General features: G+C 43.9%; 1 protein-coding gene across 3 annotated transcripts in view; it reads right to left on the reverse strand.

Annotated features, from left to right (window-relative positions):
* The window catches only part of NOL4 (nucleolar protein 4), a 595,206-nt gene that overhangs the window by 568,426 nt on the left and 1,659 nt on the right, over positions 1-25,121 (reverse strand). Inside the window, exon 1 of one of the 3 annotated variants that reach the window (XM_063923674.1) lies at positions 24,676-24,939. The exons of the other annotated variants lie outside the window; for them this stretch is intronic. Coding sequence (XP_063779744.1) covers positions 24,676-24,690 — 15 coding nt within the window. The 5' untranslated portion in view covers positions 24,691-24,939. Of the gene's footprint in view, positions 1-24,675; positions 24,940-25,121 lie in introns of those variants that run through there. 3 annotated transcript variants of the gene reach the window in all.

Here is a 25,121-nt window from a genome sequence, read left to right on the forward strand (position 1 = left end):
TTTGAGCTATCGGTTTATACTATGTCAGGAAATGCTATTAGTGTATTCTTTATACATGTTAGAATTCACCAACCTAAGAAATATCGGCCCTCATTCCGAGTTGATCGGTCGCAAGGCGAATTTAGCAGAGTTACACACGCTTAGTCTACGCCTACTGGGAGTGTATCTTAGCATCTTAAAAGTGCGAACGAAGTTTACGCAATATTGCGAACAAAAAAAACTTAGCAGTTTTAGAGTAGCTCCAGACTTACTCTGCCTGTGCGATCAGTTCAGTGCTTGTCGTTCCTGGTTTGACGTCACAAACACTCCCAGCGTTCGCCCAGACACTCCCCCGTTTCTCCGGCCACTCCTGCGTTTTTTCCGGAAACGGTAGCGTTTTCAGCCACACGCCCATAAAACGCCGTGTTTCCGCCCAGTAACACCCATTTCCTGTCAATCACACTACGTTCGCCGGTGCGAACAAAAAGCCGTGAGTAAAAATCCTTTCTTCATAGCAGAATTACTTAGCGCAGTCGCAGTGCGAACATTGCGCATGCGCTCTAAGCTGATTTTCACTGCGATGCGAAAAAAAAGAACGAGCGAACGACTCGGAATGAGGGCCATCATACTTATGCCCTTATTTATCAATGAGTGATACATTTCACTGTGAGTGATAAATTGCACCACCCAAATCTGCTCCTAACTGTAATATTTCAAACCCAGCCTGTTACATGGAAGTTAGGAGCTGATTGTTTAGTGCAATTTATCACTCACAGTGAAATGTATCACTCGTTGATAAATAAGGGCATAAATTTATTCCAGTGGGCAGTGCTCCCATTCTATGTGTTACATACTGTACATAAGAGAGTCACCACACAAGGCGGGAGTCACTGCCGGTCCTGTGGGTATGTTCTAACACCTGTTAGAGTACATGGCGGGTCATTCTGAGTTGTTCGCTCGCTGCCGATTTTCGCAGTGCAGCGTTTAAGTGAAAAAACGGCAAAAATGCGCGTGGTACGCAGCGCGCATGCGCTAAGTACTTTCACACAAAACTTTGTAGATTTACACAAGCTCGAGCGACGTTTTTTCATCGCTCGAGTGATCGTTGTGTGATTGACAGGAAGTGGGTGTTTCTGGGCGGAAACTGGCCATTGTCAGGGAGTGTGCTAAAAAACGCAGGCGTGCCAGGTAAAAACGCAGGAGTGGCTGGAGAAACGGGGGAGTGGCTGGCCGAACGTAGGGCGTGTTTGTGACGTCAAACGCGGAACTAAACGGACTGAGGTGATCGCAGTCTAGGAGTAGGTCTGGAGCTACTCAGAAACTGCAGGGAATTATTTAGTAGCAGTTCTGCTAATCTTTCGTTCGCTATTCTGTTAAGCTAAGATACACTCCCAGAGGTACGCAACCTTTATGTCATCTGCAAAAAGGCATACTTTCCCTTCAATACCATTTGCAATGTCACCAATAAAGATATTAAAAAGCACTGGTCCAAGTACAGATCCCTGGGGTACTTCACTGGCAACCTTTGCCTCCTGTGAAATACATCTCTAAATCAGGTCCCTTACCAGCTTGGCACTGCACTCTTGCCCATTCCTTTAGTCTGTCTAGATCATCAGTCATTTGTTTTACCCCACTTGGTGTGTCTACCTTGAGGACACATCTGTATGCAGTGGCATATCCTTTGATAATTGGCTACCACAGTACCCCTACGGTGGCATAGAAATGCCCGCAGGAACTGAGATGCTGGCACCATGTTTTCTGCATAGGGGATCATAGTTTAAGGCTGCGACACGCCTTGAAAACACTTACGACACACCTGCATTTTTGCTGCCACTCCCCGTTACCTCCCGCAAACAGTCCCTGACTGTCAATCATTTTGCATCTAAATCCCCAGTGCGAGCGGCATCACTAAAGTACCTTGGTGCATGCACAGTGCCACCGTAATACATGCACAGTAATCGCTAATCTCTGTAAATATTGTGCTGCGTACAGCTCTGAATCAGGCCCATTATTGTTATCCTTTATTTATATGGCGGACAAGGGATCTGCAGCGCCCATATACAGAGAACATAAATGAATAACCAAAACAGAAAAACAGTGACTTACAGATGAAGACAATACAGGACAAGTACAGGGTAAATAAACATAGCTGCGTCAGAAGATGACATTGGAAGTATCAGGGTTGCAGAAAACTGCGGGATTTGGTGCAGTGGAAGATGCTTAGAGTAAGAAAAGGATAAGCACATGAGGGAAGAGGGTATTTACATTCTAAAGGGGAGGCGTAGGCAGACAGGGGTGACACAGATGCATGCCTCCCAACTGTCCTGATTTTTGCGGGACAGTCCCATTTTTTTGGGACTGTCCCGCAAACAGTTGGGACACAATAACGGCATTCCTGCAAAGTCACGTCCCTTTTCTTGAGGCCATGCCCCATTTTCGGGGAGAGTGTGATATGGGGTAGACAGCGAGCGTGGAACAAGGGTTAGGATGAGATTTAGCTGGGTTTGGTGAAGAAGTGGGTCATGAGAGCCCGTTTAAAGGTTTAAAGAGAAGTGGAGAGTCTGAGGGGGAGAGTTAGAGAATTTCAGAGAAAGGGTGCAGCACATGAAAAATCTTGGAGGTAGGAGTGGGAGGAATTAATTATGGGGAATCTTGTGATAACAGAAAAACCTGAACTACTTGTAGAGGCAGCAAGACTGCCACCCTGAGATCAGCAAGGTAAGAGAGCATTGAGAAAAAGATTTTTGAACAAAGCATACATGATTTGAAACCTCTCAAGTACTGTAAATATATGGTAAATTTGATACATATTATATGGTGGATACAAAGGGGTCTATTCAATTCTTGTCGGAAATGCCACCTAGTCAGAAAGACAGCAGTTTCCAACTTTTTTAGGTCGAATCATGATTCAACCTTTTCAATGGGGCTGCCGTTTGTCTGACTTGTCGGAAAACATGTGGATTGGCGGATTAGTCGCGGGTCCACGTGTTTTGTAGGCTTTGCGGCCAAATCCGACAGGTTTTTGGTCAGTTTTCGACAATATCAATCCGACTTTAAAAAAAGTCGGATTGACATTGTCGGAAAAGGCCAAAACCTGTCGCATTTGTCCTCAAATTGAATACTGAACTGTCGGATCCTTTCCTTCACAAAGGATCTGACATCAAATGAATAGACCCCATAGTGTGCTTTCATATAAGAACTTTTATTTTTCTATTGCAGTCATTATTTTGATGGTTGCCAACATTTTAAAAATAGTTGCAGGGACACTCAGGGATTGAGCTGATAAATCCAAGTACGTAACCATGAAACTGTCTCAGAAGACCTTGAAGCACTACAGTTGGCTTCATGACAATCTCACTGAGCTTAATTATAACGTGCTATTTGCATTTGAAGTACTTCAATAAATCTTGACTTATGAATAACAATACAACAATAATAATAATATGAATAATATGCATAATAATAATAATATGAATAAAATACATATTAAACAATTAGAAATTAGAGACAATTGGAAACTATGCCCTTTCTATATCTGTTTTGTTGTTTGTATTATTTGAATTAGATATTCACAAAACAATTCACATTTGCGCACCAAACATACAGATGTGTCCTCAATCATCTAGCCTTATTACACCACTCAGCAGGAGATGCCAGGCCCCGTACAATTCCGCTAGTGTCTGGTGTCTTTTTTTTGCCAAAAATGTTTCTTAGTCGCAACACAATGCAACCAGGATGTACTCTGAACCTGTATATGAAGTGCTACGATGCAGCAGCTGTGGATTTTTTCCATGCCAAGTTCATTTGTGCACCGTATACAGACTCAGGGGTCTAATCATGAAGCAGTGAAAAGTGTGGAGAAGTGAGACAGTGGAGAAATTGCCTTTGGCAATGTACAGGTTTTTTTTATTTATTTTTTTTTTATTTAAAGCCCGAGGTGCGTGGCTTCATCACCCAGTGTCTTGTGCAAAACGTGCTGGGAGCGTAGGACCTTGGACCCTCTCCAAAAGGAGAAGGGCCCTGTTACTCCCCAACCCCTCAGAGCCCAAAGGCCTACTGAGGGGAAAAAGGGTCTGTGGGTCCCTCCTTGCCGAAGCGCAGAGGGACCCTCGAGTATCCCCAGGGTTGGCCGAAGCTTCCCCCTGGGGAACAAAACAGTCTGCAGCCCTCCCCAAAAGGAGAGGTTCTCGACAACTAGGGGAGAGAGTGGCCCATAAGGGTCTCACCTAACCCCACCAAAAACGTGACAACACACACGAAAAACACATAAAAGTGCAGTGTAGTGCAAAAAAGTGCAAAACACGTGAATAAATAAATAAAAAAAGCCCCAGCCCGAAGGCCGGGGGAAAAATAAAAATTATCCTTGCCCTAGCCAAAAGCTCAGGGCAAAGGAAAGTGGGTGCAGACAGGAAGGATGAGATGCTCAGTGCAAAAGTGCCGTACTAGTGCATGGTGTGTCAGACCACCAGTGCATTTTCAGGCACCCATGGTTCTCCCAGCACCAGGGGCACATAGCAACCTCGGGCTTCAGGCTGCTCCCGGCCTCCAGCCAGACCAAGCTTCATACCCACTCTGTGCCAGGGTCAACCCCCAGTACGAGAGTAGATACTAGACTGGGCCATTCTCCGCTCCACGCAAGGGGTGGCAATGTACAGGTTCCATACACAGAATGCTTTAAGAACACATGATTTTAACTACATGGGTATTTGTTCTTTTGAAGTCTTCTCTTTATGGTAGAGTTGAATAATGACATGCCTAACTCCTGGAGAGTGTTCTTCACTTGGGTGGATGTATTCAAAGGGTTTTTCTTTACATCGGAAAAGATCTTGTGATCATCCACCTCTATTGCCTTCTGTGGATATACAGGTCTTTTTGTGTTGCCAAGCTCGCCAGTGCGTCCCCCCCCCCCCCCCCCCCCAGAATATACCAAACTGTTGATTTGGCAACTCCTAAAGTTCCTGCTATCTCCCGGATGGATTTCTATTTTGTTTTTTCAGCCTGAGGATGGTTTGTTTCACTTACATCAGTAGCTCCTTTGACTGCATGTTGTGGGTTCACAGCAACAGCTCCCAAATGCAAATACAAAACTTGGAATGAACTCTGGACCTTTTGCCTGCTTAATTGATAACAAAATAATGAAGGAATAGCCCACACCTGTCCATGAAACAGTCTCTGGTTCAACTGTCCAATTACTTTTGGTCCCTTGAAAAAGAGGGAGCTACATATTAAACATCTGCAATTCCTAGTCCCTTCTTCCAATTTAGATATGATTACCCTCAAATTAAAGCTGATAGTCTGCCCTTTAAAACAGTATTCATTATATAACTGTAACTGGAATATGTTTTGTTAAACAGCTAATATAACAAAAATTGTGTCAGTTTACAACTGTGACCTAACTGTGTAACTCTGCATAATACACATGTGAGAACCTGGTAGGGAGCAATGATTTCTATTTGACACTTTTTTAGAATACAGTGGAGGAACACAGTTCCTGGGCGGGATTTACTAAAGGGAAAATGCGGTAAAACCCCGTTTTACCGCATTTTCATATGTACTAACCCCAGGCCGCCGCGTTTTCGCCCCATAGGGTATCGCCATCTTTTTATGGCGATACCCTATAGAAGCCTATGGGACTCTTACCGCCGCCACCGGATCCCGCCGCATCCCGCCGCCGCCCCGCTCACGACGACCCCCCCTTCTCCCCGTCGTACCTGAGAGTCTGCTTGTGCGGCCCCCCTCCTCCTTCTCTCCCGCAGCACAGCCTTGTCTCCTTCCGGCTGCAGGGGGAGGAGGAGGAGCCCGGGGACTCCCTGCGCACGTCACCTCCCGGGTCTGGGAGGTGACTGAGACCTTCGCTGACCCCCGCAGACCACCACAGACATCATCGCGGGGGGCCTCCTATACCGCATTGCGATACTAATCGCATATGTTAGTACATATGCGATTAGTATCGCTGCGGTAGTTGGCGAGGGGCGGCGATGTCTTATAGTACATCCCGCCCAGGGCCTGTGAGAAGAGACATGTTAGATATGCATTCATTTATCCTGATACAGTTTGTCTGTGCTTTTTAGTAATGCATTTATATCATCAGACAGATGGTTGTGTAAGCAGTAAATCTACAAGTCATCAAGCTATAGTCTAGGGAAGGGGTTTGGCAGCTCTTTTGAACATTATTGGGTAAATCCAATTCCCCACATATATAACGCGGGTGCAAGTCAGCGCGGCAATAGCTGGGCTTTACAACAGCCTAAACTCGTACAAAGCTGCTCACAACTCCATAGGGCTGTGAGAAGTTTTGTGCAAATTTGGGCTGATGCAGTGCCATTGCCGGCATTGAAATGTCACAGCAACTTGCACCCATCACCCTGAATTGGATTGACCCCTATATATTGGTATGCTTTCTATAGGGAAAAGCTTAGCACCAAGGCTAAAATAGCAACAGTACAAACAAAAGCTTCAGATTGAATAGAAATGATGGGGGTAATTCCAAGTTGATCGCAGCAGGAAATGTTTTAGCAATTGGGCAAAACCATGTGCACTGCAGGGGAGGCAGATATAACATTTGCAGAGAGAGTTAGATTTGGGTTGGTTATTTTGTTTCTGTGCAGGGTAAATACTGGCTGCTTTATTGTTACACTGCAATTTAGATTGCAGATTGAACTCACCACACCCAAATCTAACTCTCTCTGCACATGTTATATCTGCCTCCCCTGCAGTGCACATGGTTTTGCCCAACTGCTGAAAAATGTCCTGCTGCGATCAACTTGGAATTACCCCCGATATCAGGTTACTGCCTCTCAAACTGGGTACACATTAGACGACATTTTAAATGATTTGGATGATTCCGATGGATTGGAACGACAACTCATCTCAATTGTCCAGCGTGTACTCTCTATCACAATGCCGATGATTCGTTTGACGCTTCTTCTGGTCTTCTGAACATGCAGGAAGATGTGTAAATATCATTAATGACAGCATACTCCTCTTTTGTAAGATTGCACAGTGTATATGCACTATATAGTCTGCCTGGGAGTGCAAGAGAAATCGTTGATGACATTGCATCGTTTGCAAGTCGTCTAATACCCACCTTTATACTTTGCTGCTAAACTGCTTGGTCTATTTAGTGCACACATTCAGTAATGTGCACAATGACACAACTTTTATGCATATTATAGATATTACTTAAGAAGAACAAATGTAAAGCGTGGGTCATGTAAAAATACATTGTATGATTTCATCTTATCCACTTTTCCAGCAGTGCAAAGGTTAGCACAAATGACCTCGTTATTACTATCCGACCATGAAAGCGGAGAAAATCGTTGGGTGTCAGAACTACAATTAGGACTATTCCTGGTTTGTAAGTATAAGATTCTGCAACAGGCTTAAGTATCAGTGTAGGCTATAAGGGCATCTAATGATCCACAGATCTCTAGAGAAATCCTACGTAATAACCTGGAAGTCGATAGCAAGTGTACAGATGATGTGTAATATTGAAAATGTCAGGTCACATATAACATAACGCCATAGGTCCATGTGTTCAGTAATTTTAAGAAATTAAAATCAGCTTGCCCCACTGCCAAATATGCACTCAGTGTGACAGCATATCAGAGGTCATACAGAGCATGAGTGGGTTCCCACCAGTCCACTACTCAGTCCTCATTCATCCCTAAAGCATTCAGCGCCTCCTTTGTATTGCTGTACTTTGCATCAGGTCTTATCTTCCTTCTCCATATCTCATCCATTCTCCACCTTCCTCACACTCCTCTACAGCCCTGAAGCAGATTTCTATTCTGCTGCCCCTCCCCCTCTAACCTCAGGTTTGGTCCCTCTCATACCTCCCTCCACCCTGAAAGCAGGTGGTGGGGGAGCTCTGACATGCCTCTCTGACTGGTAAGATTTTAATGAGCTGGGTCACCATGGGATGCCACTTCTTAACTAATAAGAAGTCACAATATCACCAGTTTACAACGCACTGATGTCTGACAGATGTTACAAATATGATGTTCTGCAGCAGATAATTCAATATGTCCTAAATGCACCATACACACACACACACACACACACACACACACACACACACACACACACACACACACACACATTTATACTGTATAATGTATTTGTTCCATTATGTGATAGTGTGAAAGAGCCATTTGCATTACCGTGTAACTAGTCTCAATCGTTTTTGAAAGAGCGTTGAGATATACAAAAATGCAGTGACATACGCTTCTGGTATTATTGGGTTACAAGGAATATCCATTTCATTCAATCAGACTTTAATCCACATATACCAACAGATATATGAAATACAGTGCATACTGTTTGTGTATCATCTTCAGTACTTAATATATTTCAATAAATAAAATGACTAAATAAAATAAATAATGAAGTATGAAAAATTATTATTAAAAAATTATTCAAAGGCCTTAATACTGGTTAGAGAGTCTCCCCCATTCTAAAGGTACCCAACGTAGAAAAGATATAGGGCCACAAAACTGATAGGCATTTTAAGAAACTGTTGAGATGATCCCAAAATAGGTCACCAACGTAGTTGTGCAGGATGCACTAGAGACATAGGAGAGGGGTTTACCCCTTTATAATAAGTTTATTACACTATAAGATCATCCAAAGAAAGAGGCTTTTGGGGGGGATGCAGTCAATTTACCGACAATCAAAATCCAGACGGTCGAAATCCCGGCAGCAATTGACCGACGGTCAAAATCCCGACAAGGTCAAAATCCCAACATGGTCAAAATACTGACATTTAAAATACCGACAAGGTCAAAGTATCGGCATGTAAAATGTCGACAGGTCAAAACGCCGACATTACTTTTTCATGATTTTTTCATTGAAACCGAATTGTTCATACTTTACCATCTCAGTGGACCTGAAGGGGGAATATAATAGTGTGCCGAGCGCAGCGAGCCATGCAAGGGGACGCGGTACACTTATATGGTGCCCATGTTGACCTATGTCGACACCCAAAACCTTTGAAAAACTCATGTCGTCATTTTGAGTTGTCGACATATTACATGTCTGTATTTTGACCTTGTCGGTATTTTAAATATCGGTATTTTATCCATGTCGGGATTTTGACCGCCGGTCAATTGCTGACGGGATTTCGACCGTCTGGATTTTGATTGTAGGTAAATTGACTGCATTTCATACCAATCCCTTTGGGGGGGGGGGGTCTAATATGAATGTGCAAGCTTTGAAGTAACACTTATCAAGTGCATTCTATAAAATTATACGTAGCAGCTGATTGGTTTCCATGGGCAACTACTCCACTGGATCACTTCTCCACTCTTTTCACTACTTCATGAATAAACCCCTTATTTTAGGAACATCTTATGGATTTTAAATGGCTCCTCAGTTTTGTGGCCCTTTACATTTTCTACTTTAGGTACATCTGGAATTGGGGGAGAATATCTAACTAGTATTAAGGCCTTATGCCAGAGGTTTTCAAACGCGGTCCTTAAAGCACCCAATGGTCCATGCTTGGCCACAGGTGACTTAATTAGCACCTCAGTCAATTTGATTTAACCATCTGTGCTGAGCCATGGATATACCTAAAACCTGGGGTTGGGGTGCCTTGAGATACACTAAGAGATATCTTAAGAGAAAGAGGCATGGTGCAGCTAAGTCACACAGTCTATGATGCCCCATATTGCCCCATTTGAGCAAAGGTGTATGTGGACACATCTGTACCTATTGATCAAATAAATTATATTTATGATGACTAAGATGCTTTTCTCTGTTTTATATCTCTATCAATAAGGATTTTAGTGGGTCTTAAGATATAGGTAAGGCATTGCTACTAAACAATTAACTTTTCATATAACAACAATTTCTTAACAGACCAGTTTAAAAAGGAAAAACAAATTAAAAGTGTGTGATGCATGGGATTTTATGTTCACTTTTTGGAGAATCACCCTTATTAATCTAGGTTACCCTATGGGACAGCAAATTCCACAATTGTAGATCTTAATGTTTCTTCACTATGATGGAGCCTGAGGGTAATGATGATGATGATGATGATGATGATGATGATGATGATGATGATAATAGTAATAATGACACAAAATAACTGTGGCCTAGTAAATATAGTATTTTAGCCTCCTAACTTGAGTTATCTGATATTATGAATTATATAATATTTGTCAGAACCATCAAGAAAATTATGTACCTGACTTTACTACATCTTACTTGTAGCATATATGTCTAATCAAAGAAAATAAGAATTTACTTACCGATAATTCTATTTCTCGGAGTCCGTAGTGGATGCTGGGGTTCCTGAAAGGACCATGGGGAATAGCGGCTCCGCAGGAGACAGGGCACAAAAGTAAAGCTTTTACAGGTCAGGTGGTGTGTACTGGCTCCTCCCCCCATGACCCTCCTCCAGACTCCAGTTAGGTACTGTGCCCGGACGAGCGTACACAATAAGGGAGGATTTTGAATCCCGGGTAAGACTCATACCAGCCACACCAATCACACCGTACAACTTGTGATCTAAACCCAGTTAACAGTATGATAACAGAGGAGCCTCTGAAAGATGGCTTCCTAAACAATAACCCGAATTAGTTAACAATAACTATGTACAAGTATTGCAGATAATCCGCACTTGGGATGGGCGCCCAGCATCCACTACGGACTCCGAGAAATAGAATTATCGGTAAGTAAATTCTTATTTTCTCTATCGTCCTAAGTGGATGCTGGGGTTCCTGAAAGGACCATGGGGATTATACCAAAGCTCCCAAACGGGCGGGAGAGTGCGGATGACTCTGCAGCACCGAATGAGAGAACTCCAGGTCCTCCTTTGCCAGGGTATCAAATTTGTAAAAATTTACAAACGTGTTGTCCCCTGACCACGTAGCTGCTCGGCAGAGTTGTAATGCCGAGACCCCTCGGGCAGCCGCCCAAGATGAGCCCACCTTCCTTGCGGAATGGGCCTTAACAGATTTAGGCTGTGGCAGGCCTGCCACAGAATGTACAAGTTGAATTTTGTTACAAATCCAACGAGCAATCGACTGCTTAGAAGCAGGTGCACCCAACTTGTTGGGTGCATACAGTATAAACAGCGAGTCAGATTTTCTGACTCCAGCCGTCCTTTAAATGTATATTTTTAAGGCTCTGACAACGTCCAACAACTTGGAGTCCTTCAAGTCGTCTGTAGCCGCAGGCACTACAATAGGCTGGTTCAGGTGAAACGCTGATACCACCTTAGGGAGAAAATGCGGACGCGTCCGCAGCTCTGCCCTATGTCGAATGGAAAATTAAATAAGGGCTTTTATAAAACAAAGCCGCCAGTTCAGATACTCTCCCGGCCGAAGCCAGGGCCAGTAACATAGTCACTTTCCATGTGAGATATTTCAAATCCACATTCTTTAGTGTTCAAACCAATTGGATTTGAGGAAATCTAAAACTACATTTAGATCCCACGGTGCCACCTTAGGCACCACAGGAGGCTGTATATGCAGTACTCCTTTGATAAAAATCTGGACCTCAGGGACTGAGGCCAATTCTTTTTGGAAGAATATTGATAGGGCCGAAATTTGAACCTTAATAGATCCCAATTTGAGACCCATAGACAATCCTGATTGCAGGAAATGTAGGAAAACGACCCAGTTGAAATTCCTCCATCGGAGCACTCCGCTGCTCGCACCACGCAACATATTTTCGCCAAATACGGCGATAATGCTTCGCGGTGACTTCCTTCCTTGCCTTTATCAAGGTAGGAATGACTTCTTCTGGAATGCCTTTTCCTTTTAGGATCTGGCATTCAAACGCCATGCCGTCAAACGCAGCCGCGGTAAGTCTTGAAAAAGACAAGGACCCTGCTGAAGCAGGTCCCTTCTCAGAAGTAGAGGCCACGGATCGTCCGTGACCATCTCTTGAAGTTCCGGGTACCAAGTCCTTCTTGGCCAATCCGGAGCCACTAGTCTTACTCCTCTTTGCCGTATAATCCTCAATACCTTTGGTATGAGAGGCAGAGGAGGAAACACATATACCGACTGGTACACCCAAGGTGTTACCAGCGCGTCCACAGCTATTGCCTGCGGATCTCTTGACCTGGCGCAATACCTGTCCAGTGTTTTGTTGAGGCGAGACGCCATCATGTCCACCATTGGTTTTACCCAACGGTTTAATAGCATGTGGAAAACTTCTGGATGAAGTCCCCACTCTCCCGGGTGAAGGTCGTGTCTGCTGAGGAAGTCTGCTTCCCAGTTGTCCACGCCCGGGATGAATACTGCTGACAGTGCTATCACGTGATTCTCCGCCCAGCGAAGGATCCTGGCAGCTTCTGCCATTGCCCTCCTGCTTCTTGTGCCGCCCTGTCTGTTTACATGGGCGACTGCCGTGATGTTGTCCGACTGGATCAACACCGGTCTTCCTTGAAGCAGAGGTTCCGCCTGGCTTAGAGCATTGTAGATTGCTCTTAGTTCCAGAATGCTTATGTGAAGAGACTTTTTCAGGCTCGACCACACTCCCTGGAAATTTCTTCCCTGTGTGACTGCTCCCCAGCCTCTCAGGCTGGCATCCGTGGTCACCAGGATCCAATCCTGCATGCCGAATCTGCGGCCCTCCAATAGATGAGCCTCCTGCAACCACCACAGAAGGGATACCCTTGTCCTTGGCGACAGGGTTATCCGCAGGTGCATCTGAAGATGCGACCCTGACCATTTGTCCAACAGATCCCTTTGCATGGAATCTGCCGAAAGGGATTGCTTCGTAAGAAGCTACCATTTTTTCCCAGGACTCTTGTGCATTGATGTACAGACACCTTTCCTGGTTTTAGGAGGTTCCTGACCAGGTCAGATAACTCCTTGGCTTTTTCTTCGGGAAGAAAAACCTTTTTCTGAACTGTGTCCAGAATCATCCCCAGGAACAGCAGACGAGTTGTCGGCATTAATTGGGATTTTGGAATATTCAGAATCCATCCGTGCTGCTTTAGCACCTCTTGAGATAGTGCTAAACCCATCTCTAGCTGTTCTCTGGACCTTGCCCTTATTAGGAGATCGTCCAAGTATGGGATAATTAATACGCCTTTTCTTCGAAGAAGAAATATTATCTCGGCCATTACCTTTGTAAAGACCCGAGGTGCCGTGGACAAACCAAACGGCAGCGTCTGAAACTGATAGTGACAGTTTTGTACAACGAACCTGAGGTACCCCTGGTGTGAGGGGTAATTGGAACGTGGAGATACGCATCCTTGATGTCCAAGGATACCATAAAGTCCCCTTCTTCCAGGTTCGCTATCACTGCTCTGAGTGACTCCATCTTGAACTTGAACTTCTTTATGTACAGGTTCAAGGACTTCAGATTTAGAATAGGCCTTACCGAGCCATCCGGCTTCGGTACCACAAAAAGAGTGGAATAATACCCCTTCCCTTGTTGTAGAAGAGGTACCTTGACTATCACCTGCTGAGAATACAGCTTGTGAATGGCTTCCAAAACCGTCTCCCTTTCTGAGGGGGACGTTGGTAAAGCAGACTTCAGGAAACGGCGAGGTGGCTCTGTCTCTAATTTCAACCTGTACCCCTGAGATATTATCTGCAGGATCCAGGGATTTACCTGCGAGTGAGCCCACTGCGCGCTGTAATTCTTGAGACGACCGCCTACCGCCCCCGAGTCCGCTTGCGAAGCCCCAGCGTCATGCTGAGGCTTTTGTAGAAGCCGGGGAGGGCTTCGGTTCCTGGGAAGGAGCTGCCTGTTGCTGTCTCTTCCCTCGTCCTCTGCCTCGTGGCAGATATGAATAGCCCTTTGCTCTCTTATTTTTAAAGGAACGAAAGGGCTGCGGTTGAAAGGTCGGTGCCTTTTTCTGTTGGGGAGTGACTTGAGGTAGAAAGGTGGATTTCCCGGCCGTAGCCGTGGCCACCAAATCTGATAGACCGACCCCAAATAACTCCTCTACGCATCGCCTGTCCACTGTCGTGTCCATAAAGCTCTTCTGGCCGAAATGGACATAGCACTTACCCGTGATGCCAGTGTGCAGATATCTCTCTGTGCATCACGCATATAAAGAAATGCATCCTTTATTTGTTCTAACGACAGTAAAATATTGTCCCTGTCCAGGGTATCAATATTTTCGATCAGGGACTCTGACCAAACTACCCCAGCACTGCACATCCAGGCAGTCGCAATAGCTGGTCGTAGTATAACACCTGCATGTGTGTATATACCTTTTTGGATATTTTCCATCCTCCTATCTGATGGATCTTTAAGTGCGGCCGTCTCAGGAGAGGGTAACGCCACTTGTTTTGATAAGCGTGTTAGCGCTTTGTCCACCCTAGGAGGTGTTTCCCAGCGCTCCCTATCCTCTGGCGGGAAAGGGTATAAAGCCAATAACTTCTTTGAAATTAGCAGTTTTTTATCGGGGCACCCCACGCTTCATCACACACGTCATTTAATTCTTCTGATTCGGTAAAAACTACTGGTAGTTTTTTCACACCCCACATAATACCCTGTTTAGTGGTACCTGTAGTATCAGCTAAATGTAACATCTCCTTTATTGCCAAAATCATATAACGTGTGGCCCTACTGGAAAATACGGTTGATTCGTCACCTTCACCACCGGAATCAGTGCCTGTGTCTGGGTCTGTGTCGACCGACTGAGGCAAGGGGCGTTTTACAGCCCCTGACGGTGTTTGAGGCGCCTGGACAGGCACTAATTGAGTGTCCGGCCGCCTCATGTCGGCAAACGACTGCTTAAGCGAGTTGACGCTATCCCGTAATTCCACAAATAAAGGCATCCATTCTGGTGTCGACCCCCTAGGAGGTGACATCCTCATATTTGGCAATTGCTCCGCCTCCACACCAATAACGTCCTCATACAAGTCGACACACACGTACCGACACACAGCAGACACACAGGGAATGCTCTATACGAAGACAGGACCCACTAGCCCTTTGGGGAGACAGAGGGAGAGTCTGCCAGCACACACCAAAAAGCGCTATATATGACAGGGATAGCCTTATGATTAAGTGCTCCCTTATAGCTGCTTTTATATTAATATATTGCCATTTATTTTGCCCCCCCTCTCTGTTATACCCTGTTTCTGTAGTGCAGTGCAGGGGAGAGACCTGGGAGCCTTCCTGACCAGCGGAGCTGTGACAGAAAATGGCGCCGTGTGCTGAGGAGATAGGCCCCGCCCCTTTTTCGGCGGGCTCGTCTCCCGCTATTTAGTACATTTAGGCAGGGGTAAATATCTCCATATAGCCTCTGGGGCTATATGTGAGGTATTTTTAGCCTTTTTAAAGGTTTTCATTTGCCTCCCAGGGCGCCCCCCCCCCCCAGCGCCCTGCACCCTCAGTGACTGCCGTGTGAAGTGTGCTGAGAGGAAAATGGCGCACAGCTGCAGTGCTGTGCGCTACCTTAAGAAAACTGCAGGAGTCTTCAGCCGCCGATTCTGGACCTCTTCTTGCTTCAGCATCTGTGAGGGGGCCGGCGGCGTGGCTCCGGTGACCATCCAGGCTGTACCTGTGATCGTCCCTCTGGAGCTTCATGTCCAGTAGCCAAGAAGCCAATCCATCCTGCACGCAGGTGAGTTCACTTCTTCTCCCCTCTGTCCCTCGTTGCAGTGATCCTGTTGCCAGCAGGAATCACTGTAAAATAAAAAACCTAAGCTAAACTCTCTAAGCAGCTCTTTATGAGAGCCACCTAGAATTGCACCCTTCTCGGCCGGGCACAAAAATCTAACTGGAGTCTGGAGGAGGGTCATGGGGGGAGGAGCCAGTACACACCACCTGACCTGTAAAAGCTTTACTTTTGTGCCCTGTCTCCTGCGGAGCCGCTATTCCCCATGGTCCTTTCAGGAACCCCAGCATCCACTTAGGACGATAGAGAAATAGTGGATAAGCATTTTACAAAGCGCACTGATACATACACTTTTCTTGGTCTATAACATTAGGATGGTGGAATACATAAAGCAGGTTAAACACTTACACTCTATCTATAATACTCCATATACAGGACTGCTTGTAGACACACAACACTGACCCAATGTTCCCCTATGCATTATCTTGCAGCAGCCCTCATAGTGACTGTAGGAAGGCTCGCTCCATATTACGTCTTTGTGTAAGTCAAAATCACTAAGCAGATGCAATTTCTTCATATAAAAGATTCCATGACTCCATTTAGTTAACCCCAACCTTATAGTATACAAATACAGGGACCTGACGTATAGATTTTTGCAGACTACAGGTGGCATAATTTACTCTTAAACTGCAAGTAAAAATAGCGTGTTTATGCCCATGTGCCAAGGCGATCACATTGCAAGATGAGAGCCAGTCATCCCCAATAGCATATGTGCCAGGTTTATGCCACATGAAGTTATGCCACCATTTGTTTTGCTAGCAAAATACGCATTTGCTGTTAGCATCAATAAAACTGCAAAAACCTCTCTATTACATCAGAACAACTCTCCATCTCACATACACAAGAAAATATGTAAATGTGGTAAAATACACTAGTATAGGCATTATACAGTGGTGGCAACGGGGTTGGTGATACTCGGTGCCTTCGGCACGTTCTTCTAGAAAGGGGTGTGGTTTCATGGACTAGGAACATGGCCTCACAGGAGCCCTGCTGACATCACTAAAGGGGCATGACCTCACAAGAAGCCCCCGATTACTTCACTCCGGGGGCATGCGGACTGCCTTCAGAGACTCTGGCTGCACTTCTCAGTGACAGGAGCTGAGTACTGCAGGATAATGTCACACTGCAGCAAGCACCTGCCTCCTGTCACTACAGAGAAGTCAGCATTTTGATGTCACCCCCTGGATGGGCCCGCACCCCCTTGTGGCACCTCTGCATAATATATGCATCAGTACTGAGGAAAGCACCTACCAGCCTTACCATTGCATTCACAGGCTGCCAAATACAAGCAGATCACCTGTGACTGATCATTTTCCACTATTTGCACCTGCACTTTTTAACTTGCGAGTAATACGGTTGTGTCTGTATTCCGGGCTACATGTGTTCACAACTGTACAAACATAAGCTTATGGTACGCTATGTGAGGATGCCTTTTTTCTCCCCAGACACACCAATGCGAGTGGCCACTTTCTGATTGATTTCACACAGCATAAGCTGGCACAGCGTTTACTCTTAGCTGTACCAATGTCCTACAGTATATTCAGAATGTATCCAGTAGCTGCATAGATCAAGTGTATGCTAGTTACTGTATATCCTTTTAACCAGTGCCTTTAGAATGTGCTTCTGCTACATAGGTATCAAAGACAAAGGACTTGCCATTAAGCCATGGATGTTCTGAAGAGGACCAGTCCCAGCAACAATTGAGTTAATAAATAACTTACAACTGCAATTCCTGTTGTATGTTTCATACAGTAGCTAAGTACTGTTCCTGGAAAAGCAGGTAAATAGTGCAATTAAGAATGACTTCTCCTCATGAGCTTATTGCATCAGTTCCAAAACAAAACCAAAAATCATGTATATTAGAAATATAAGAAATTATCACAGAAATTTCCATCACTTTAAAGGCATTATTATTTCATACCGAATATGAGGCTGAAATTGTTTGAAGTTCAGGCAAAATTATTTTGACATGATTTGGAAAAAATGTCTATATTTTCTGTTCCATTAGTTACGGCTCTATAATTTATTTTTTTTAAAGAAAAGACAATTTCAGGGTTTTTAAAGACCATGGGGTCGATTCTATTCGGCAACTAATGAATAGCGCCGGGAATTAGCTCCCGACGCTATTCAATTCAGCAACTAATTACCTGCAATTGTCGGGAATTCTTCTCTCATCCCCGGGGGATGAGAAGAGAAACCCGACAAAAGTGCTGCCTCGCGGCCGGCGCGAGGCTGATTCTGTCGGGAATCAGCCTCGACCCGGGGAGTTAAGTCGGAGAATGCCCGTTCTCCCGACAAAACTACCTGTTAAGTCGGCGAGAACGGGACATCGCCGACTTAACTTTAGCTGAATTGAATAGCGTCGGGAGCTAATTCCCGGCGCTATTCTTTAGTTGCCGAATAGAATTGACCCCCATGATTGTAAATTAGATTAACTTTTTCTCAATCCTAACTCCCATATTAAAAAATATAACATGAAATGACGGATCCCAGTGGTCGTAATACCGACACCGGGATCCCGAAGTTTAAGAAGCCGACAGGGGTGAGTAAAGGGTGTACCCCCCTCTCCCCAACCTCCTAAGTCTCCCTCCCAGCAGCCTAACTCTAAACTACTCCCTTGGTGCCTAACCCTAACCACCCCCTGTAGGTGTCTAAACCTAATCCCCTGTCCCTGCTGCCTAAACCTAACCCACCCCCCGTAGCCTAACACTAACCCACCGGGTGGGGTGCATAACCCTAATCCCACTCCCCCCCCCCCTACCCGCAGCCTAACCCTAAACCCTCGGGATGCAGCCTAACACTAACCCTCCGCCCGGCAGCCTAAACCTACTAACCCCCCACCTGTGGTGCGCCTCGGGCTGTCCTCGTTCGGGATCCCAGCTGTCAGTATTTCAGCGCCGGGATGGTATACCAATTCAGGATGCCGGTGTCGGCATTCAGAATAGGGCCGCTATTCCTGTGTCAGTATTCTAACTGCTGGGATCCCAACAGCCGGGATCCTGACTTCATCACGAAATTACCCCTATATTACATTACACTATTATTCATTTATCATTAGGGGAGAGTGGAGTAAATGAGCCAGTAGGTTAGTTGACCCACCCCTTGTATCTAGGCAACTGTACACTTTTACTGTCATATGACCATAGATTCAGGAAGAACATGGCTGCGAGGGAGAGAAGCACATAGTAAAGTGGTAAGTATGGTTTTCGCAAGAAACAATTTTTGATTTTCAAAGTAAATTTTCTACATGTGAGGTATAATGACTGTTATGTCAAAGCAAATTTATCCAGGTCTAAAAATGTACAGTATATCCTACATATTGGTGATTTGCCAAAGTATAAAACCATGTGAATCATTTAGCTAAAGATCAGCGAAATTATTAACATAAGCATTTTTTCCAAAATGGTGGCTGTAGGGTAAGTTGAGCCTATTCGAAATTAAGGGCAATAAAGTGAGTGATTTCAGAAGAATCAGGAGGAGAAGTGGCAAAGAGAAACTCACTTTTGCATTCAAGGAAAGTGATGTGGCATTCAGCTCATAACTATCACTTTTCAGACAGAGGGGTTGATGTGTCGAAAGTGGAAAGAGTGGAGAAGTGGATTAGTGGAGATGTTACCGGTGGAAACCAATCAGCTTTGATATAGCATTTATCAAGTATATTCTATAAACAGATACAGTAGGTAGTAGCTGATTGGGTGCTAGGGGCAACTTCACTCTTTTTACTGCTTGATAAATCAATCCTACAGCCTGTAAAATGAGAGTTAAAAGCTGATTGGATAGTACATTATCTTTATCAACTTTATCTCTCTCCAAGCTTTGATCAATCTCCCCCATAGTGAAATGCTGAAGAAGTTACTCAACCTCAAAAGGCTAGAGGAACGGCAAGCAGCGATCAACGGTTAATATTTCCATAATGTTGAGAGGGAAATGTTGAATAGTCGTTAAAATGCCGAACAGATGATGTATGAAAATTATTTCAGTGTTTGAATGATAAACTTTATTTGATTCATTTTATATTGTTTAAAGTTCCCTTTAAAAAAACCAATTAAGACTATCTGAAAAAGGAAAATTTATTAGTATATATATATTTTAATTATGCTAAAGTTTAAACTTGAAAAGTAACTTGGTCAATTTGTCCCCAGATGGCTCGATTAACTCCTGACTCAGATCAATTTACCCCCTAATCTAGGGTAAATTGAGCCACCAGACCACTTTTTTGAGAATTCATATTTTCACAGCCCTTTGTCAAAGATGCATTCTTATCATTTAGGTTGACAGGAAACATCCTGAAATTAAGGTAGAATTTTTAGTTTTTATTCTGTCTCATTTTTCCTTGCCTAGGGACAGTATAATTAAAAATTGTCTTACTTACCCCACTCTCCAGTACTGGCAATGGGTCCCAAAATGGTTTAGTGTCCCTATTTATCAAAATGATCTTGCCGGAACTATGGCTGAGATAAGATCTCAATGCTGGCAAACAGTGAAAAGTAATCACTTTACTGCTTGACTCAGATGCAGTATATCATTGGGTGTCAAGTGCTGTAAAGTTTGCTTTTCAGACCTTGAAAAATTGGTGAAGATTGCAGGTCCCACTGAGAGTAGGACTGCAGTACTCAGCTGAACCTAGGTTCATAGCTCCTGTGTTACTTAAACCCCTTTCACATCGCCAATGCCGGATCCCACCCGGAAATTGGAAACGGTCTTTCCCGGGTGGGATCAGGAATTGGACCCTAACTGCAGGTTTCCTGACCAGGCAATTTGCCGGGTCGATTGCCATAGCGGCGGGGGGGCAGAGGCGGCAGCGGGGGTGGAGGCGGTGCTGGGAGATGAGCTCATCTCTGTGCCACCTCTCCCTATGTAGTGAATGGGTCCCGCCTCTCCCTATGTAGTTCACGCTGCCACTGACCCGGTACTCAACACGGGAATAACACTGCTTTATTCCTGGGTTAAATTAACGTGTTAGGCGACCCGTGACTTCGACCATGACCCTTTCACACCGCACACCGACCCGTGTCGACCCGGGAATATGCCGGGTTGATTCAAGGTTATTTGTGCGGTGTGAAAGGGGTATTAGCTTTGTTAAATAGCCATTATACTAAAAATATGCCTTAATCCTGCAGTAACAGCCATAGGGAGAGATGTAGCAAACTATGGAGAGAGATAAAATACCAACCAAGCAGCTTCTAACTTTCAGTTTTCAAACACAGTGGGGCAGATGTATTAACTTGGAGAAAGGATAAAGAAGTGATAAAGCAGTGATAAGTGCAAGGCAATAGCGCACCAGCCAATCATTACAGATTTGAAAAATTACAGGAGGTGACTGGCTGGTGCGTTATCACTGCTTTATCACTTCTTTATCCTTTCTCCAGGCTTAATACATCTTCCCCAGTCTGTATAATGACAGGTAGGAGCTGACTGATTGGCACTTTGAGTAGAGGTATCAAACCTTGGAGAGAAAGAGATAAAGTGGAGAGGGGTTTGGGGTCTATTTACTAAGCCTTGGTGAAAGATAAAGTGGATGGAGATAAAATACCAGCTAATCAGTTCCTAACTGTCACGTTACAGACATGGAGAAGATGGGTAGATGTATTAACCACAGGGTAGATGTATTAACCTGGTGAAGGCATAAGGAAGTGATAAACCAGTGATAAAGCAGTGTTAAGTGCAAGGTGATAACGCACCAGCCAATCAGCTCCTAACTGTTAATTTATATATGGGAGCTGATTGGCTGGTGTGTTTATCACCTTGCATTTATCACTGGTTTATCACTTTCTTATGCCTTCTCCAGGTTAATACAGCTGCCCCAGTGTTTGAAAAATGACAGTTATAGGAGATGGTTGGTTGGTACTTTATTATTCGTCCCCTTTATCTCTCACCAAGGCTTAGTAAACAGACCCTAAAGTTCTAACCAATCAGAATTTTACAGGCTGTGTTTGAAAATGACAGGAGCCGATTGGTTAGTACTTTATCTATCTCCAAGCTTTGATATATTGTTCCCTTTATCTCTCTCTACTTTATCTCTCCCCAAGGTTTGATACATCTCCTCCTTAATAATTAGGCAGCTAGCTGTCATACAGCATGTCTTTCCATCCTTTGTCAACATACTGTCTGTCTCTTCCACTTAAGGTGTTTTTTATGTTGCCTTGTTTACTGTATACACACACACAGATGACTAATAACACCAGTGGGTCACCAGCCATCTCTACCTTACATTATAAATCAACCTCCGTGTATTTTACATACAGACCTTGTAGCTCAGAATAATGAAAACACCTCTGTGCACAAACACAATCTCTTGCATATCTATACACAAACTGTCTCTTGCTTTCATGCATTCACCTACACATGTAAAATGATATACAGTATAATACAGGATTCCTTTAAGCCTCTGTTTGAAACATTATTAACGCCTCTTTCTTCCTCCCACCTATCCTGTTGCCAGCTCACAGTCATTCATTTTTCATTGTAAGACAATGAGCAGGAAGTGGAAAAACATGGGAAGCCTACTCATATAGGCCCACATCTACCGTATATTTTGTACCGCCATAGGCCACTCCTACTGTAACAATACGCCATAGCCCCAGCACAGACTATACATCCCATTGGTAAAAAATAAATAAGAATCATTAGTTATAATTGAACCCATGGTTACATGTTTAGAATAGTACATCACAAATTCTTATTATTATTTGTTACCAGTTATTTATAAAGCACACACATATTCCGCAGTGCTTTACAAAGAATATTTGGCCATATCAGTCCCTTCCCCAGTGGAGTTTACAATCTATGGGGCAGATGTATTAATCTGGAGAAAGGATAAAGAAGTGATAAAGCAGTGATAAGTGCAAAGTGATAACGCACCAGCCAGTCATTATGGATTTGAAAAATGACAGGAGCTGATTGTCTGGTGCATTATCACCTTGAACTTATCACTGCTTTATCACTTTTTTATCCCTTCTCCGGGCTTAATACATCTGCCCCATATACTGTATGTTCCCTACTACATGTACACGCACACACATTCATGCTAGGGTTAATTATGTTGGGAGACAATTAACCTACCAGTATATTTTTGGGTTGTGGGAGGAAACCGGAGTACCCAGAGGAAACCCACGCAAGTACGGGGAGAATATACAAACTCTACGAGTTGCGATTTTCTTTTTGGTGATTTTGCAGCAAGTTAATTTTGCCTTTAAAAAAGTTGCTGTTTTACATTTTGTGGCATAATTGCCCAAAAACATCAGCACTGTTACAAACTCAAACCCTATAACCTTACCCCCAAGGGGCTGAGTGTGACCCATATAAGTGTAATCTTGCCTCAAGTCTTCAAGAATCCTGCATCCTCTCAAAATAGAGAAATGATTGCATATAACAGTACAGAAAACAATCTTTGAAATTCTAGAATTAGCTTCCCATTCAATTCTGAGTATTACATTTACTAAAATGATGTATACTGGATTCAAAGCCGTGGTAATAGGCAGAGGAAATTGGTGTTATTTTCAGTGTGCCAGAGTAAATGGGAGGTGGGACATTACAGACACATTCCAATAATCTAGAATATTTCCACAAGGAAGTTGTTACTGAGAAAGAGAGGTGCTAGAACAAAAGGTCATGTACTGATGCCAGAGGTGGCAGGCAATGGGAAATCACAGAAAGATCTACTTCATATGAAAAGAGGTGGAATCATGCACCAGGCTCCCAGCAAACCTCGGACGCAGTAAGAGAATGAAAATAATGCCTAGCTTCAAATATGGGCCAAAGATTAAACACAATATGAGCTAGAACGAAGCCGGAGCTGTGTCACTAAATTGCACACTTCCTTCATGGTGTAAAACATAACTGCATCACTTGAAGCTCCAAAGAGTGGGATTCTTATTCTCAGCTCCGTGTTATAGACATTAAAGCAACACAGATTATATTTCCCCAAACGTGTGATGAATTCACCATCAGCAATATCTCTGGGGACTCCTCAATAGAAGGCTGCGATCTGCCAAAAATAAACAAAAGGACAATCCAGCCACCAGCACTGGTGTCTAGGAACTGTCATGTCATGTTGTGATGTAACGGGCTCCTATTGGTCCTTGGTACAGAGGCCTGGATGACAGCTACACTGTTGTTACTTCCTAAGGAGTAACAAGAAGCATTGGGATGACTGAGTGCATTACTCCCAAGACCTGATACTGTCAGCAGAACTTTAGCTACAGGTGTCATCACTTGTCCACGCAAATGGCTAATATGCATGTAAGCAAATGAGTGAGCAGTGACTACAAACAAGTAACTGACAAGCATTAATCATTCAGCAGCAATTCCAGTGTCACAGCAAATAGTGTGGTTCTAAAGAAGTTTCAGTGGCTGTCAAACACTATCTTCACAGGGTGACACTATATGGCCTCTAGAATTCACTTTACAATCTATACGCTATATTATGCTGGAAAAGGACGCATATGACTGCCGCAACATAAGAGCTGCAGGCTATTTCCAAATACACGCATTTAGGACTAAATCTAATCATTTAAAATATACTGTTCTAGGTATATGCAAAAATGTTCTCACATTATTTCAATTCATTAAATAAACAGATTTCACGTGTCAAAACACAAATTGTAATTAATTAATGTACAAGCATTTTTGCATCCCTGGCAAAATAAATCATTTACATTATGTAATAAGCTCCTTTGAGTAGTCTATTTCAAACAAAGTACTTTCATTTAGTGTTGTATTCACATTCGTTTTGAAGTGTGGAGCATTTGTGCTATAAACTCAATTCCAGAAAATAAACAGCAACATAATAAAAGACATGATGCACATATAAACCATGAAGAACCTACAGCAAGGTAAGTTATTACATTATCATTGTCACCTTATCTTTTAACAGTTTATAATAACTTATATGGGCAGCAGATAAGATAAATTCATTAAAACCAAAAAAGTATTGCAAAAAGGAAAAATGTTTTTCTTTTTCAAAACTATATAAATCTATCTCCTGTATCTATCTATCTATCTATCTATCTATCTATCTATCTATCTATCTATCATCTATCTATCTATCTATCTATCTATCTATCTATCTATCTAAAATTAGAATACATAGTATGCCTTACCATAACCAAACACATGCATCCTCAGCCTCGGGAGCTGCATGTGAAAGCCTACTTGTGGCTCCCAGTTGTGTTCCCCTGATGTAAGGCGATGGTGGAGCATTGTGCAGGGAGAGGAACATCTATAATATTCCTCCTGATGAGTGTCAGCTCCCCGGCAGCAGCAATGTGTCACCTCACCACACGCCCATGATCCGCAGCACCCATCACACCGGAGCAGAGCCAGCAGCAGCAGCATCGCCAGTGTGTGTGCCAGGGTGTGCAAGCCGGCTCAGCTGCTCTGTGACAATGAGCTTTGGGAAAGCCCCAAATAAAAGGGCCAGCGCCACCCCTGGCACAGAGCCAGGCACCACCAGACTCCCTGTTCTAGCCATTAGTACGGAGAGGGGGGCAGAAGATGCTCACGTCCAATGATGCCAGCTCTCTGTCAGGGTGGGGGGGGGGGGGGG

This window comes from Pseudophryne corroboree, chromosome 5, assembly GCF_028390025.1.
Source record: "Pseudophryne corroboree isolate aPseCor3 chromosome 5, aPseCor3.hap2, whole genome shotgun sequence".
Classification (NCBI taxonomy): domain Eukaryota; kingdom Metazoa; phylum Chordata; class Amphibia; order Anura; family Myobatrachidae; genus Pseudophryne; species Pseudophryne corroboree.